The sequence below is a fragment of the Lycorma delicatula genome, chromosome 1 (assembly GCF_047948215.1).
Source record: "Lycorma delicatula isolate Av1 chromosome 1, ASM4794821v1, whole genome shotgun sequence".
Taxonomy (NCBI): domain Eukaryota; kingdom Metazoa; phylum Arthropoda; class Insecta; order Hemiptera; family Fulgoridae; genus Lycorma; species Lycorma delicatula.
In genome coordinates this window covers 196,893,676-196,908,908 of record NC_134455.1, presented here as the reverse complement: position 1 = coordinate 196,908,908, position 15,233 = coordinate 196,893,676, and the positions used below count along the sequence as shown (strand labels likewise).

Genomic DNA, 15,233 nt, shown 5'->3' with positions numbered 1-15,233 from the left:
AAGAAAGATATTTCACTTGTTTTATTATTTTCATATAAAACAATATCAAATTATCTACAAACAGTAAGAAATAAAAATAAAAATTGAATAAATACCTTTTTTGCAATATTATTCATTTGTTGACAAAAAAAATTTATTAATTTTTGACTTTTTTGAACAACTAAAAGCTTAGCGTCAAATTGCAATGGTTATTTCAATTATAATGATTACTGTAATAATAATAATAATAGCAAGAATAAAATGTCATTAAAATCTGTAACTTTGACTGCAGAAATAAACATAAAATTGAAATTTTTTGTTGTGTGTGGAATAAGAATTTCATCTGTGTTCTTGTTCATGAACTAAAGATCAGCAGCCTCACTGTATAATTACCTGTTCTATAGGAATGGTACTGCTACCCAATGTGCGGCAAGTTATCACAATAAATTCCATAAATGTAGATGAGATTGGTAGACCTCTGCAGTATTTACATCAAAGAAACATTTGTTAAAAATTACATTGTGTTTATAATGATCTGATAATATGCAGGAAATCATAGTGAACAAGTAATTTTTTTGGTTTAAGTAGATTAACTAAAGTTTTGGAACAGATTTTTTATTAAAATTTGTCTTATGGTTTCACATTCCCAATGATTTATTTTTATAAAATTTATTTCAATGGATCAGTTAATGCAGTTGGATTAAAGTTCTGGTGATTGTTACCCCAGTAATAGACTGAAGATTATGAAAAATACAACTTGAATTTTATTTAGGTGATATAGTAGCATATGACTTATTCACTTTTAATACATTCTGCTAAAGTTATTATTTTTAAGGGATAAAAAGTGAAAGAGATATACAAAGGGCACTAGGAAGTTTTGTAGTAAAACTTAATTTTTTTTATAATTTTTCAAAATAATTTCCACCACACATATACTTCTCCATCCTTTGAAACCCTGCCTTGTTTCTTCACAGATCTGGGCATATTCATCATCCCAATTCCTTAAAAGGTCATCATTGTTCATAAAATGCCTTCCTTTCAGTCTCTTTTTCATCTGAAGGAACAGTGCAAAGTCACATGGAGTGAGCTCAGATTGTAGGGAGGGTGCTCAGTTTTATTCCAGTCTTTGCCAAATACGCATAACAATCTTTGGAGCAGTATGGTGGAATGTTAACGTGTTGAAGAAATCATGTGTCCATCCTTGAGTTTGAGTACAGCTTCTTGAGAGCTTCGATCATTTAAGGCAGGCATTCCTTGATATACCATTCCCCTGTAACTATCTTCTGAGTTTCCAACACAACTCGCACTAAAACTTTTCTCACTAAAGAAACGGCCACCATTCTCTTCTTCAGTAACCTGGGTTTTTGAACAGCCATGGGGTCTCATCTTCAAACACCCACACTTTGTTCTAGGAGAGTTGTTCTATTTAAGGAGAGTTGGAAACCTGTTGATTTTGATTATGTCAGTATATCTTACTAGATTTTTATCAGGGTAGATTTGAAATTTCTCTAAACTTTTTATAAAACTGTAACAATAATAAAATTATGTTCATATTTTTTTATCGTTCTGATTACTTTATTTTTTTCTGATAAAACTTTTTACATAAACTTAAATCATAATTAGATCATAACTACTTAAGATGGTATGCTTAGATCACATAAAACTTACATAAACTTAGATCAGATAAGAAGAAAATAATAATAATAATAATAAGAAATAATAAATAAGAAAATTGAAAAAATGGATACATTATATTAAATGTAATAACTTACTTCATTAATGAAACGACTATCTATTGCACAGTCTGATAATTATTGATCAGTCTGAAACCCTAGTCTGATATTTTAGGCAGAAATGTTTTATCACAAAGCTTTTAGTCATTTGCTAAAATTAAATTTATTAAGTTTTTCATTTAAAAGTTATACTTCTTAAATCACATTAAAAAAAAAAAAAAAATGTAATTGTTTTAATATTACGCCAGATTGTATTTGTTTTTCAGTTGATATATTTAAATGTTACAAGGATTTCAGAGAAAGGTTACTTTGTTTTTGTGTATTTTGGATTTTATTTATATATATATTTATTTATTATTTTTTTAAATCAGTTCTTTTAAGAATCATTCCCCTATACACAAAATATATTTATTTTTATATTATTAGAGCAATCAAAGTACAGAATAAATGAAGTAGGATGACTTACCTTATTACACTACATATTTACAGGAGTGTTTTTATGATTTACTCACATCATCAGCTGCATTATATACTCATATATTCATCTCAAATTACAAAACAAACTTCGTAAAATATAACGTAACATGCATTTATTTATTTTATTTAAAATTTAAAACCTTTAATATTTTATTTTAAAATCTTTTTTCAGTTAATTTAAAAATTAAAACAAAATTAAAAATATGAAAAATTAATTAGAATTAAATTGTACAAATTTTTACATATGTAAAAATATGATGTCAAGGCATCAAATCAAATTAATACCGAAAATTAAAATTAAAATCAAATAAAAATAATTTTAAGTAAAGCAATTAATATTCATGTGTCCATTTAACTGAACTTACTTTAACTATACCGATTAAAATATATTTAATTATAATCACTATCAAAATAGATGGTGGTGCCATCTATTGCAGCTTTCAAAATATTGTCATCCTCATATTCTGTCTGAAGGTTGATCATATTAAATTTATTTTTATGTATATATATATATATATATATATATAGTATCTAAAAAAAAAAAATTCATATATTTTTTAATTTCCAGTATTTTTAAATTTGTCCTAATGTCAGATATTGAAGGTTATTCTTAATCAGATGATCAGATACATTAGAGAAACCCAGTTTATCTTTTATATAATTTCTAAAATATTCCAAGAATCTAGCCTTAAGTGAACTAGTGGTCTTTTATATATAAATGTGGTCACAATCATTATAGTCAGTTTTATAAATACCACTCAAATTATATAAATCAGATGAACTACTACGTTTATTACTTATTAGGTGTTTTATTATGTGGTTATCTGTGTGGTATGAGGGTTTTATTTTATTATCATAAACCTTGGTATTATGTTTAACTATTTTATCACTGTATACATATTTTAAATATACATTGTCAACTTTTTAAGACACATATATATATATATATATATATATATATATATATATATATATATATATATATATATATATAAATATGAACCTCCAAAATGTAATGTAGTAATTATAATTAGATAAGTTAAATTTACAATATAAATTTAAAAAAAAAATTTGATTTGTATTATGAAAGTATTTGCAAATTTTACTGTCCAGTACTGGAATCTTTATCAACGCAGTGGTCAATATGTTAATGAATATATATACATATTGTATAAATATATTAATCTTTTAAGATTCATATTATTTCTCTAGAAAAGATTATGGAGGTAGAAGAATTTTGTTATTTGGGAAGTAAAATTACTAAAGATGGACGAAGCAGGAGCGATATAAAATGCCGAATAGCACAAGCTAAACGAGCCTTCAGTAAGAAATATAATTTGTTTACATCAAAAATGAATTTAAATGTCAGGAAAAGATTTTTGAAAGTGTATGTTTGGAGTGTCGCTTTATATGGAAGTGAAACTTGGACAATCGGAGTATCTGAGAAAAAAAGATTAGAAGCTTTTGAAATGTGGTGCTATAGGAGAATGTTAAAAATCAGATGGGTAGATAAAGTGACAAATGAAGAGGTATTGCGGCAAATAGGTGAAGAAAGTAGCATTTGGAAAAATATAGCTAAAAGAAGAGACAGACTTATAGGCCACATACTAAGGCATCCTGGAATAGTCTCTTTAATATTGGAAGGACAGGTAGAAGGGAAAAATTGTGTAGGCAGGCCACGTTTGGAGTATGTAAAACAAATTGTTGGGGATGTAGGATGTAGAGGGTATACTGAAATGAAACGACTAGCACTAGATAGGGAATCTTGGAGAGCTGCATCAAACCAGTCAAATGACTGAAGACAAAAAAAAAAAAAAAATTATTCCTCTGTAAAAAATTACCTAGTACAGAGTATTGAGATATAAGATAATTTAACTTTCAATAGATCCTGCATTCTCAGTCATGATTGAAATAATTATGTTATTGCATAATGAAAATTTAAAATAAAAGTACTAAAATAATAAAAATTGTGTATTAATTTATATGAGTGGTGCAATCTGTTACAGTTTTATAAGACTGTCTCCCTCAAACAGTGATGGTTTATCAAATTGAAACTTTGTATTTTTATATGTAATATGTTTACATTATATAACTTATATGTTTTGGTGAATATCTTGTTTATTATAATCTGAAATGGGAAAATTATGCAATCATTGTTTGAAATTTTTTTACCTTTTTTCATCCATTTCAAGGTCAAATTTCAAAAAATCTAGAAATGGTTTCTAGGTATTCACATGAAAATTACGCACACCAATAATGAAGCTGATATCTTCATTTGTTACAAAGAAATTAAAAAAAAGAAGTAAATTTCATTGTTACTCCATTTTAACCTTTGAACTTAGAATTAAAAAAAAATCCTGTCTTAGTGTGCTCTTACACCATATCAACGTGTATAACAAATTTTCATCAGTTTATCTTAGTAGATTTTGCCGGGCATTGATTATGAATCAGTCACATGTACGAGGTGCTACCCAAAAGTTCGGGGAATTTGAATTTCACGCGTGAACTATTGCTGGTACGACTTGCTGCTGCTAGATGTGGCTAACAGTACTCTTTGTGAATCAGTGTTCCAACAGCTGTGACGGTGAGAGGCTGCATTGTTGACTTTCTTGCGGTTGTGTAACGTTGTATATTACTGCTTTGGCAAAGTTCTAAATGGCAGATTTTAAAGAGCAAAGAACCTGCATCAAATTTTGCTTCATGCTTAAAAATATTGGTGCAGAAACCCATCGCATGCTTGTGAAAGCATTTGGTGACAATTCTATAAGTAAAAGTAAAACTTTTTTGTGGTACAAACGATTCAAAGATGGACGAACGACAGTCGATGACTATGAGTGTTCAGGAAGACCATTAACAAGTGCAACATCGGAAAACATTGCGAAAGTGCGAGAGGCTATTGTTGCAGATCATAGACAAAACAATCCATATCCATGATGTTTGTGCAATCGTACAAATGTCGTATGGGTCCGTGCAATGCATCTTGTCGGGCAATTTGAACATGAGACGCATTGCTACAAAATTCATACTGAGACTGTTGAACAGCGACCAGGAACAAAATCGCGTAGCTGTCTGAAGTGAATTGAAAAATTCAGCAAGAGATGACCCTAACTTCATCTCCAACATCATAACCGGTGATGAGACATGGGTGTACGGATACGACCCTGAAACTAAGCAGCAGTCGTCACAATAGAAGTCGCCAAGTTCACTGCAGCCAAAAAAAGCACGCCAAGTTTGCAGCAACATGAAGTCCATGATGATTGTTTTTTCGACATCAAAGACATTATTCATAAGGAATTTGTTCCTCTTGGTCAAGCTGTCAATGGGATGTTCTATTGTGAAGTTTTGAAGTGGTTACATGAAAGCAATAGGCGCAAACGTTCAAATCTGTGGGGTAACAACACCATGTCATGGTTCTGCACCATGACAATGCGCCTGCGTACTACACATCGCTAGCCGTTCGGAATTTCTTGGCTTTCAAAAAGACGGTAGTGATTCCTTACCCACCCTATTCGCCTGACCTTGCCCCGTGCGACTTTTTTCTCTTTCCGAAAGTAAAATTTTAATTGAAAGGCCATCGTTTTAACACAATTGAGGAGATTCAGAAAGAAACGCAGAACATGCTTCGAACACTTACACCTGCAGACTTCCAGGGATGCATGGAATCATGGGAAAAATGCCGGGATCAATCACTGTATCAATGCCCAAGGGGATTACTTTGAAGGAGACAGTGAAAATTATAAGTTATGGTAAGCTATTTTATTTTTATGGTAAAATTCCCTGAACTTTTGGCTAGCACCTCATATATATATTTAATATCAATTCTGTACCAACAAAAACTTCCGTAAAGTTGACAATTTTTTGTACAATTAAATTGAATAAATAAGTTATTTTTGTCTGAAAATTATGACAGTAATAATGCCAAACTATTTCTACTAAGTACAGCAAGTGAAAAAAAAGGAACATAGCGCTACATAACACTGAACCTTTTGTTGATAGTGACAGTTATTATATTTTTGAAAACATAAATCATTCAAGAATAACTGTGTGGTATAATAAAACTTGTAATAATATTTTTGTACGAGGGTTGTTCAATAATTTTTATTTTTATTTTCTAAAGGTATAAAAATCAACCAAAATTCATTCATTAGTGGATTGAACAGTTTAAATCAGACAGAACAAGACACTTGTTCTGAAAGTCAATGACACACTGACTTTCATTTTAGCAGAAGACCATTGGAAGTTTTGATTGAGCTTTGCAACCTTGCATTAATAATCTTATTAGCAAGGAGAGATGCATAAAAATTTGAGAATTTGCTAAATATTCATGTGTAGAGTGAATATTGGCACTGCCCATTGCATCATCCATAATGAGCTGAATTAGCGAAGGGTAAAAATTATGTTATTTTAGATTGCATAGTGAATTGTGATGAAACTTGGGCTCATCATTTTAAGCCTGAATTGAAATGTCTGAGTATGGAATGGACACATCCCAGTTCTTATGCTAGGAAAACATTCAAAACTTATGTGTTGGCTAGTAAAGTGATGCTAACAGTGTTTTGGGACTGTAAAGGTCCAATTTATTGCAATTATTTGGAAGATTAAAATACAATCAACAGTGAATACTATTTTTACATGGCATCAAGTTTGGTAACAATGAGGAGGTCAAGAATGCAGTACAATAACAGCTCAGACACCAAGTTGAACATTTCTTTACTACTAGAATAAGAAAACCCACAGGAAGATGGGACGAGCACCTAAATGTATCCAGGAACGTGTTAAAAAGTAGTGTTGGTTTCATGGTCATTAAATAGATAATAATTTTTCTAGTTATTGGTCTCTTTAATTATTGAAGGACTCTCATAATTAACTGATCCAAACTTAAACCTTTATGGGTTTGCTCGTCATTTAATGCACTTTTTTGTCACATCATTATGTAAACTTTTTTTTTATAATCTTAATATAATAAGAATTACATTATTTTTGAAAATAGATTTATTTTTTATTTTGGAAAATTAAAATATTATGATTTTTAAATATTTCTAACGCTTTAAAAATATGTATAAATAAATTTCATTTTTAATGAATAAAACAAATAAAAAATTGAAATGTTTACCAGACGTTTTAGAAACATCATTTTTTCTTAAACAACTAAAATATTATAAACCTCCTTGAGCATGAAGGCTAAAAAAATTTAAAAACTGTTCAGCACCCAAAAGGAGTGCATTTTGAATAAATTGTATTCAAACCAATCTGTAACAGATTACAGGAATAAATTTTTCATTTATTGTAGAAATCCCTAAATTTAGATCTATTAAATTTATTAATTCATAATTGTATGAAATATACTTGTATTAGATTACTTAGAAAAAATTCTTTGTTACAGATACTGTGACTGCAGCATCTATAAATCAAGATATGAATATGGCTTGTGATTCTGAAAGTAGTACAGATTTTCCAACAGTTCCTACACCAAATTAAAATGTTTCAAAACATTCCTAATTCTTCTTTACCAAACGAGCATAAACTTGATGTGTAACACATTCTTCAAATAATGAAAAATCTAAAAAAGAGGAATTAAGTTAAGCAAATGTTAGTCAACTTTATTATATTCAGAAAACATTTCCTTTTCATTTTCTAAATGAATTTTTATGGTTACTGTCTTTTCAACTTTGTGTTAAAAAAAGAATATTGTATGCAATTTATAATTTACACATATTGACACGATATCAGGAAAATTAATCCTAACTGGGATTTATTTAACAACTAAATTTTTTTTTTATTGCAGTTAACCTTCAGGAAATTGCATTATTATAATTTTTTACAACAGGTTTGATATTTTTTGTATGTTTTAAGTGCAAAGGTGTAATTAAGTACAATTTTTTTACTTTCTATTCCTTAATTTGTGTCTTGCATATGTTGTAGATTTCATGAAAAGTTCATACTTTCTGAGATTATTGGAATCATGGCAGAATGTTATATAAATACAATGTGCAAGTACCTATGTCATGTTGGAATGTCGAACTAAGTCAACATTTTTTATGAACTAATCAAAACTTTTTATTAAAAATTTTGATTATTTTAGTAATTATACATTGGATTCCATTTAATTTTGATGGTACAAACATCATTTGGTTATATGGGACCTAAAATTTATTGTTTTTAAATATTAAAAATACATTATCACTTGAAATTTTGATTATTTTATTAATTATACTCTACATATATAATTTTGATGATACAGCCATCATTTGGTCAGGTGGGAAAATTTCTTATTAAACAATAAAATTTTACCAGTCTTTTAATCTCTTTTAACCTGTTAAAGCCTAAATTAATTTTTTGTAACACTTTCATTTTTTTATTATTAATATCCTTTCATTATGTTATTTTCACTATCAAAAAGTCTTTTTATTATTTATTGAAGCCGTTTGTAAAAATTAGCATAAAAATTCAGTGAGTATCGCTTATCATCACAAGGGGCTTATACTTCCTTGCTGGGCACGAGCCACAATTGCCATACTGCAAGGCGTTCTCATTGTCTTTGTTTAGAATTGAGTATACAACTCTTTTATTATGTGGAATATCATTATTCACATTCATCATCATATTTTTTTTTTTTTTGTAAAATGTTTGCTAACCTCTTTTTTAAAAGATTTACAAGAGGGCAAAATTTTCCCATTTGCAACAAGTCTTCATTATTTATAGAGTGAATAAACTGATTTATTGACAGAAACCAATCTCTTATCATTGACCCATACACAAGTTCATTTCTCATATCAGAACTTTTTCCCCAGTATCGACGTTTTCCTGGCAGTATATTGTTACCAAACACAATATTAGTATACCAAGAAATACTTTTATTTCTTACTTGGTAATGAAAGGATTCAGGTTACTTATGAAAAGGGCATAATGGTTAGTCTCACTTCCCAATATATTTAGCACCTCATCATTTGAAAAATAATTTGAAAATATCACATGCAACATTTCACAATATTAGTATAATTACTTAGTGGAAAGACTATGTTGTACCCCATTACGTCATTTACCACGTTCTTGAAACAATTTTTTTTTTGTTTTTTGTGTGGTGATGCTTTAGGCATACTAGAAAGACAGGACATTGAAGTAATATTTCCATCATTATTATGATTTGAAAGAGAAGGGCTATCTGAATCATTACTGTTGACTAACAGCTGTGATATCAAATACAAAGCCAATAGACTCATTGGCTCCAATTATCCGCAAATCAGAATAAACTACTTCAGCTCCAGTGAGTAGCTGACATTTGTTCAAGTTATTTATCAGTCCATCATCGTCTTCATCAGCTGAATCTTCATCTGAATGTACCATAGGATCAGCTGCTTCAATAAATGTGGATTTAACAGGAGGAGCAAGAACCTCATCTTCTAGTTTATCAATATTTCACATTCAGAGACCTGAAAACCACCATTGCGAATCAGTGTCACATGTAATGTAAAAAAATTAATAATAAAAAGGTTATTTTGTGAATGATCTAGGAAAGATTTTCCCAGTTATTTTTAAATAGTGATGTTGCAGTAGAAATATTCAAAAATTCACTTTTCAAGGTGTATCGCTGAATCATTTTTCTTTGTGTTATTAGACATAACAGCTATGATAGCCATATCTAATTATTATTCTTATCTATCCTCTGTTAATAACGTAACAAACCATTAAAATTTTATTTTACTAACAGCACCTCTGAAATTAAGGCTTGTAGAGAACAAAAAATTGCGTGTGCTGTTTGGCACCCTTACGTGTTAACAGGTTAAGTATCTTTGATTTATATTAAAATGCATGCAATACGTACTAAAATTTGTCACCGTTGTATAAAATACTACGCACCAGTAGTCATATTAAATTTTTGGCGTTAGTTCCTGAAGGTTTGTTAATTAACAAAAGGTATGGCATTATATTTCAGAATCAAGTACATCCTACCATATTTGTCAATTTATTCACTAATTCTTTTTATATTTTATTTTTTTTAATACTATAATTTTTTGATCCAGAGAGTATCTTGTAAAAGGTTTTGCTGACATCATCACACTTGCTATTGTTATACAGAGTGGAGAGTCATCTGTCACTAATAAAGCTTCTGCATAAATTTATTTACTGGACACTTAAGTATTGAAAGCATATGAGCCAGCAATTCATATATAAATCATCTAAAAATTTTCTTATGTAAGGAACCCACTGTCCCTGTCCATCACCTCTCTCTTGTCCAATAAAAACATTATCTTCCATTTTTCATTAGTTCAGTTTACTTTTTGCACTTGGTTAAACCTAAATCAAAAATGTCTTTTTTCTGGTCTTTATACTTTTCCACTTCTAGTATGCTATTATGAATTATATTGATATAAATATTCAGTTATACTGCTTCTTAAGTTGTATTTTGAAATGCAGCTGACAATCTCAGCTTTATTTTACTTTCCTGATTTGTATGTAGTTTACACATACAGAATATGTGTTAATTGAATGTGTTCATTTAACATGCACTGCTGAATTTTTTTCTCTACCTACCTGCTGTGCTGATTATTTATTTATTTTTTTTTAATAAATTGTATTAGTTTATAACACTAACTTATATGTAGCTAGTTTTTTTTAAGTCTTCAATTTTGTAATCTTAAAACTGCATATAAATTACTCCTACAGCTCTACAACCCGCCTATTACATTGCTTCTTGGCACATATTTTTCCATTTGTACTTTGATATTATTCAGCGGTTTTTAAAATGTATGGTTTTAATATTGTTAGAGCAATCTTTATTAGGTTATAATTTACTGAAAGGATTATTATTTAATTTCCCAAACAGAAAAAGTTTCTATATATTTACTATATATTTTTTAGTCAAATTTAATATAATTAAATTGATTTTTTTCATTTTAATTTTTCTCATATATTAAGAAAAATCTGAACCAATTAGAATATAATTATGCATAATTAAATAAGAAATGAAAATTTAAATAAAATTTGCTTTCAAAATGAAAGCATATTGTATTATACTTTGAAAAGTTTCTGCAAGATCATGTCAAAAATAGATTTCATAAAATGATAATAAAAATATGATGAGTAATTTTATAAATAAACTAGGCTTTTTTATGCTTTACTATGATACAAGTCTAATAATAAAAAAGTAATTTTTTTGTTTTTTTTTATTTTTAAAAAAGAAAAAAGTATTTTTAAAAATTGTACTAACTGATTTTCTGTAAAACAATTTCCAAGAAGTTGCAAAAAAATTGATCTACATTGAACAAAGCATCTACATTTATAACAACAAACAAATCAAAGAATCCTTTCTCCATGCTGTTACACTACAACAAAGCCCTTACTGGTTGCTAAAAAGATTGGGAGTGAATAGAATGCCTTATCCTTGACACATAGGTGGCATCATGTGCATGGAGCAATTCCTGCTTTATGATGCCACTGTGGCGTCATCAGCAGTGAATGTGTTAATTTATTTTATGTTTATGAATACATTCCCTTTTTAATTTGATAAAATGAGCCCAGCTTAGTGACTTACATAATTACTTAACTAATATTTAATTACTTAACTCCATATTTTTGTTCATTAAGTAAAAAATTTGTAACCATTTCTTCAGTATTGTATTCAATATAAAAAAGGTACATATTATATAACTAATAAGATTTAAATGATCTTTCATTAGATTGTAACATCAGCTGCAAAATGTATATGCTAAGCTGATGTTAACAGAATCATAAATTAAAATATATATGTTTGATTGGATTAATTTGTTCTTTAATGTTAATAATATTTATTTGGAAAATGTAGAATTTCAAAAAAAAATCTTACTGTTAATGTAACTAGTTAGCTAGCAATAAGTTACAAAAGTTAAAAAAAAAACCAAAAACAAAATTGTTGTTTATTGCTATAGTTTGTGGTGTATATTCTATTTTTAATTATGTATATATATATATATAAAATAATATAAAGTAAAATTCATTGATGGTGTTATAGTATATATCTTTTCAAATGTGTATTTGTTGGTGAAAAATGAAATATATTAAAATTTTAAATTATACGTACTGCCTACTTCTGTCAGTTAATGTTTATTTATCTTTTATTAAATGAACCAGTGCATAATTGTATTATTGACATCAGCAAAAATTTTTAAAATAGTCTAGCATTTATTATTATAAGTTTAAAAAAATAATTTAAAACAAAATTATGGTGACACTAAACAAAATTATGGGTAAAGTACATGTATTAATAGTTTTAGATATTGATCTCAATGTTTTAATTTTGGATTGTGTTAAATATCTATTTGTAAAAAAAGGGATGAAAGAAGGTTAATAAAATCTTTTTAAATGGAGATAGTTTGGCATTAAATATAGGTGTAGAGAGATTTATTTTTTTCCCATGATTTAATTTCTTTGTTTAACCCTTTTTGTATATATCTTTAGTGGTTACTGTGAACTGGTTTTAGATTACTTTTTTGTATTGTCATTTAATGTTTCAGTAAAAATTATTTCACATGAATTGAATAATAGCAGACTGGCACATGTGTGTTATTTTTTCTTTTTTTTAAGGAAAAAATTTTAAAAATTCAAGGAATAAATTTTGACAAATTTTTATTATGTCTAAATACTTTCTCTTTCTGGAAAATTGAAGAAGTTTAAATTAATTTTAACAGTTGTCTTGCACCAGTTTTATAAATACTGAGAAATTCTAAAAATAAAATTTAACATAATCATTTTTGATTTAGTACATGATGCTAGTCTAGTTTTGAATTTATTATACAGTTTTTATTATCCTGTTCTCTAGTAAGACAAGCACTATTGAAATAGGCATAATGACTTAGTGACAATTTGTTTGTAATATGAGTACTAAAATTAAAAAATAAAGAAGGCTTAACTATAAACTAGATTTTATTTGAAAAATTAACTTGAAAAAATTATCTTTTAACACTGTTTAACAGTGTATTAGTACACAGACATTTTACTCATTTATTTGTAATTAAAATATCACTCATTAAGAAAGTAACATCATGACACATTTTTGTGTTAATTTATCAGGAATTACAGTACAGTATTTTAGTATTTTAACTACATCACAGTTGGCAACTCTGTAGGATAATAGTGGGGTACTGAAAAGTTGTCTTTAATTTTGGTTACTCCTAGTTGAGAGACAGTCTTTGTTCAGTATGATCATAATTATTATAATGTTTTTAATTATAGTTTACTTATAGAATGTTAATTTTTCACTTCAGATTTTGTACGTAAATGTCTTGTTTTAAAGTCACGAGGTAGATCTGTAACAAATTAATTAAAAAAACTTATTCTTTTTGTATTTTCATTTTAAGATAGACGTCAAAATAAAAAATGAGCTCCTCATGTTTGCTGTGTAAGGTGTAATGTAACTCATTCAGTGAATGAAAGGCTACAGTAGCTTCATGCCATTTGCTACTCCATGGTATGGCATGAACCTACCAAAAAATTAAAGAAATTTTATGTAAAGAGCAGATGATATCTTTACAGAAAATTGAAATGGAGTCTAGTAATGGTGATAAAATACAAATTTGTTAAAATCAGATCTTTCTGAGAACACTTATAATCCTCAGGCATTCAGTGAATCCTGTCTTATCAGTCAAAATGATTTGGTGTGTGACTTGGGCCTATCAAAACAGATTGAAATTCTCAATTCTAGATCACAAGTGGAATCTATTGGCAGATGGAATATTCTTTTAAAAAAGAAATGTTACTTTTTCAGTGTTTTAAAAATAGAGGATTCTTTTAGTGTAAGTTTTGATATCAATATATTAACTACAATTTATCCACCATAATCTTGTAGAAATGTCACCTTTTTTACTGATTTAATCTAAATATAGCCTAAAAGCAATTTTGCACCACAATTGAAACAAGAAGTCATCTATATAAGTTGCTTATTTAGTTTTGGTGAAAGAAACATATGATAACATAGATGTTATTCTGAAGTAGGTATTAGAGTGTCATAGCTATGATGCTCTTATAATTAATGCGCCTTCAAAATGAATTAATAAAATATTGCTGTTTTATGTTAATGGGATATTAGAGCAACACAATAGCAATTTGTAAAAAACAATTTGAGTAAAAAGGATTTATTTTGAACCAGGTGATCAAAAAAAAAATCTTCTCATCAGATCTGAGAGGATCTTCTTCCTCCACTTTACATCAAGTTATGATTGATGAAAAATTGTATAAATATCATGGATAAAAAAGGTAGACTTTGAACATTTTCTACAATTCAGTGAATCCATTCTTAAAAGAGAGTAAGTTTACTAGACTTATTTTTGCAAAAATTCACAACCCTGCTTTTGAAAGAAATTTAACCAAAAGAAATTAGCTGCAAGAAATCGTTTGTTAGGTTGGTAAAAGGATTCTTAGGCTACAAATAAAAGAAGTAAACTACAAAACCCTAGTAAAAGAGTTTCTTAAATTCTGTCAAACCATGGAATGTCGAGATATCACTAAAGATACATTTTCTACTTAATCGACATTTTTCACCAATTTGTTCAACTGTAAGTCGTCGGTCTTCTTGGATTAGTAAATCAATACAAGAATCTAATGCCAAGGTCGACACTGTTACTGGATGCCCGGAGTGGTACTCATCGATCACACTTTTGTGCCTTTTCCAACTTTTAAACTTTGTGACTTTTAAATTATTCCACCCACGCATAAAAATTTGCACAGTTCATACAAGTACATCCGAGAGAATATTTACTTTTAATATTGTTCATCAGAGAGAATATTTTTGACGGTTGTAACTTTTCGAAAGTAAAAATCAATCACAGAACGCTGTTCTTCAAAAGTACTTTCTTCGAGTGAACAGGCCATCATAACTAAGACTTTAGAGATTATGTTTACGTAAATATTAATAAAACAGCTGACTAACTCTCTTCGCAAGGTTGCCAACTAACACTTACAAACATTTCAATTACCTGCATTTCTAGTTTTTCCTTCAATAAAAATGTTTGTATAATTATTGAATGACCCTCATATTTTATGTCATCTTTTTAAGAAGTATACAATATTGGT

General features: G+C 28.3%; 1 protein-coding gene across 2 annotated transcripts in view; it reads left to right on the top strand.

Moving 5' to 3' along the window:
• Pex13 (peroxisomal biogenesis factor 13) overlaps window positions 1–13,473 on the top strand; it is a 51,216-nt gene extending 37,743 nt beyond the window's left edge. Inside the window, exon 6 of one of the 2 annotated variants that reach the window (XM_075369738.1) lies at window positions 7,573–13,473. In XM_075369738.1, the coding sequence (XP_075225853.1) occupies window positions 7,573–7,667 (95 nt within the window). In that variant the 3' untranslated portion in view covers window positions 7,668–13,473. The remainder of the gene's footprint in view (window positions 1–7,572) is intronic. The other variant, XM_075369731.1, reaches the window with a different exon arrangement.
• Window positions 13,474–15,233: the final 1,760 nt, after the last annotated feature.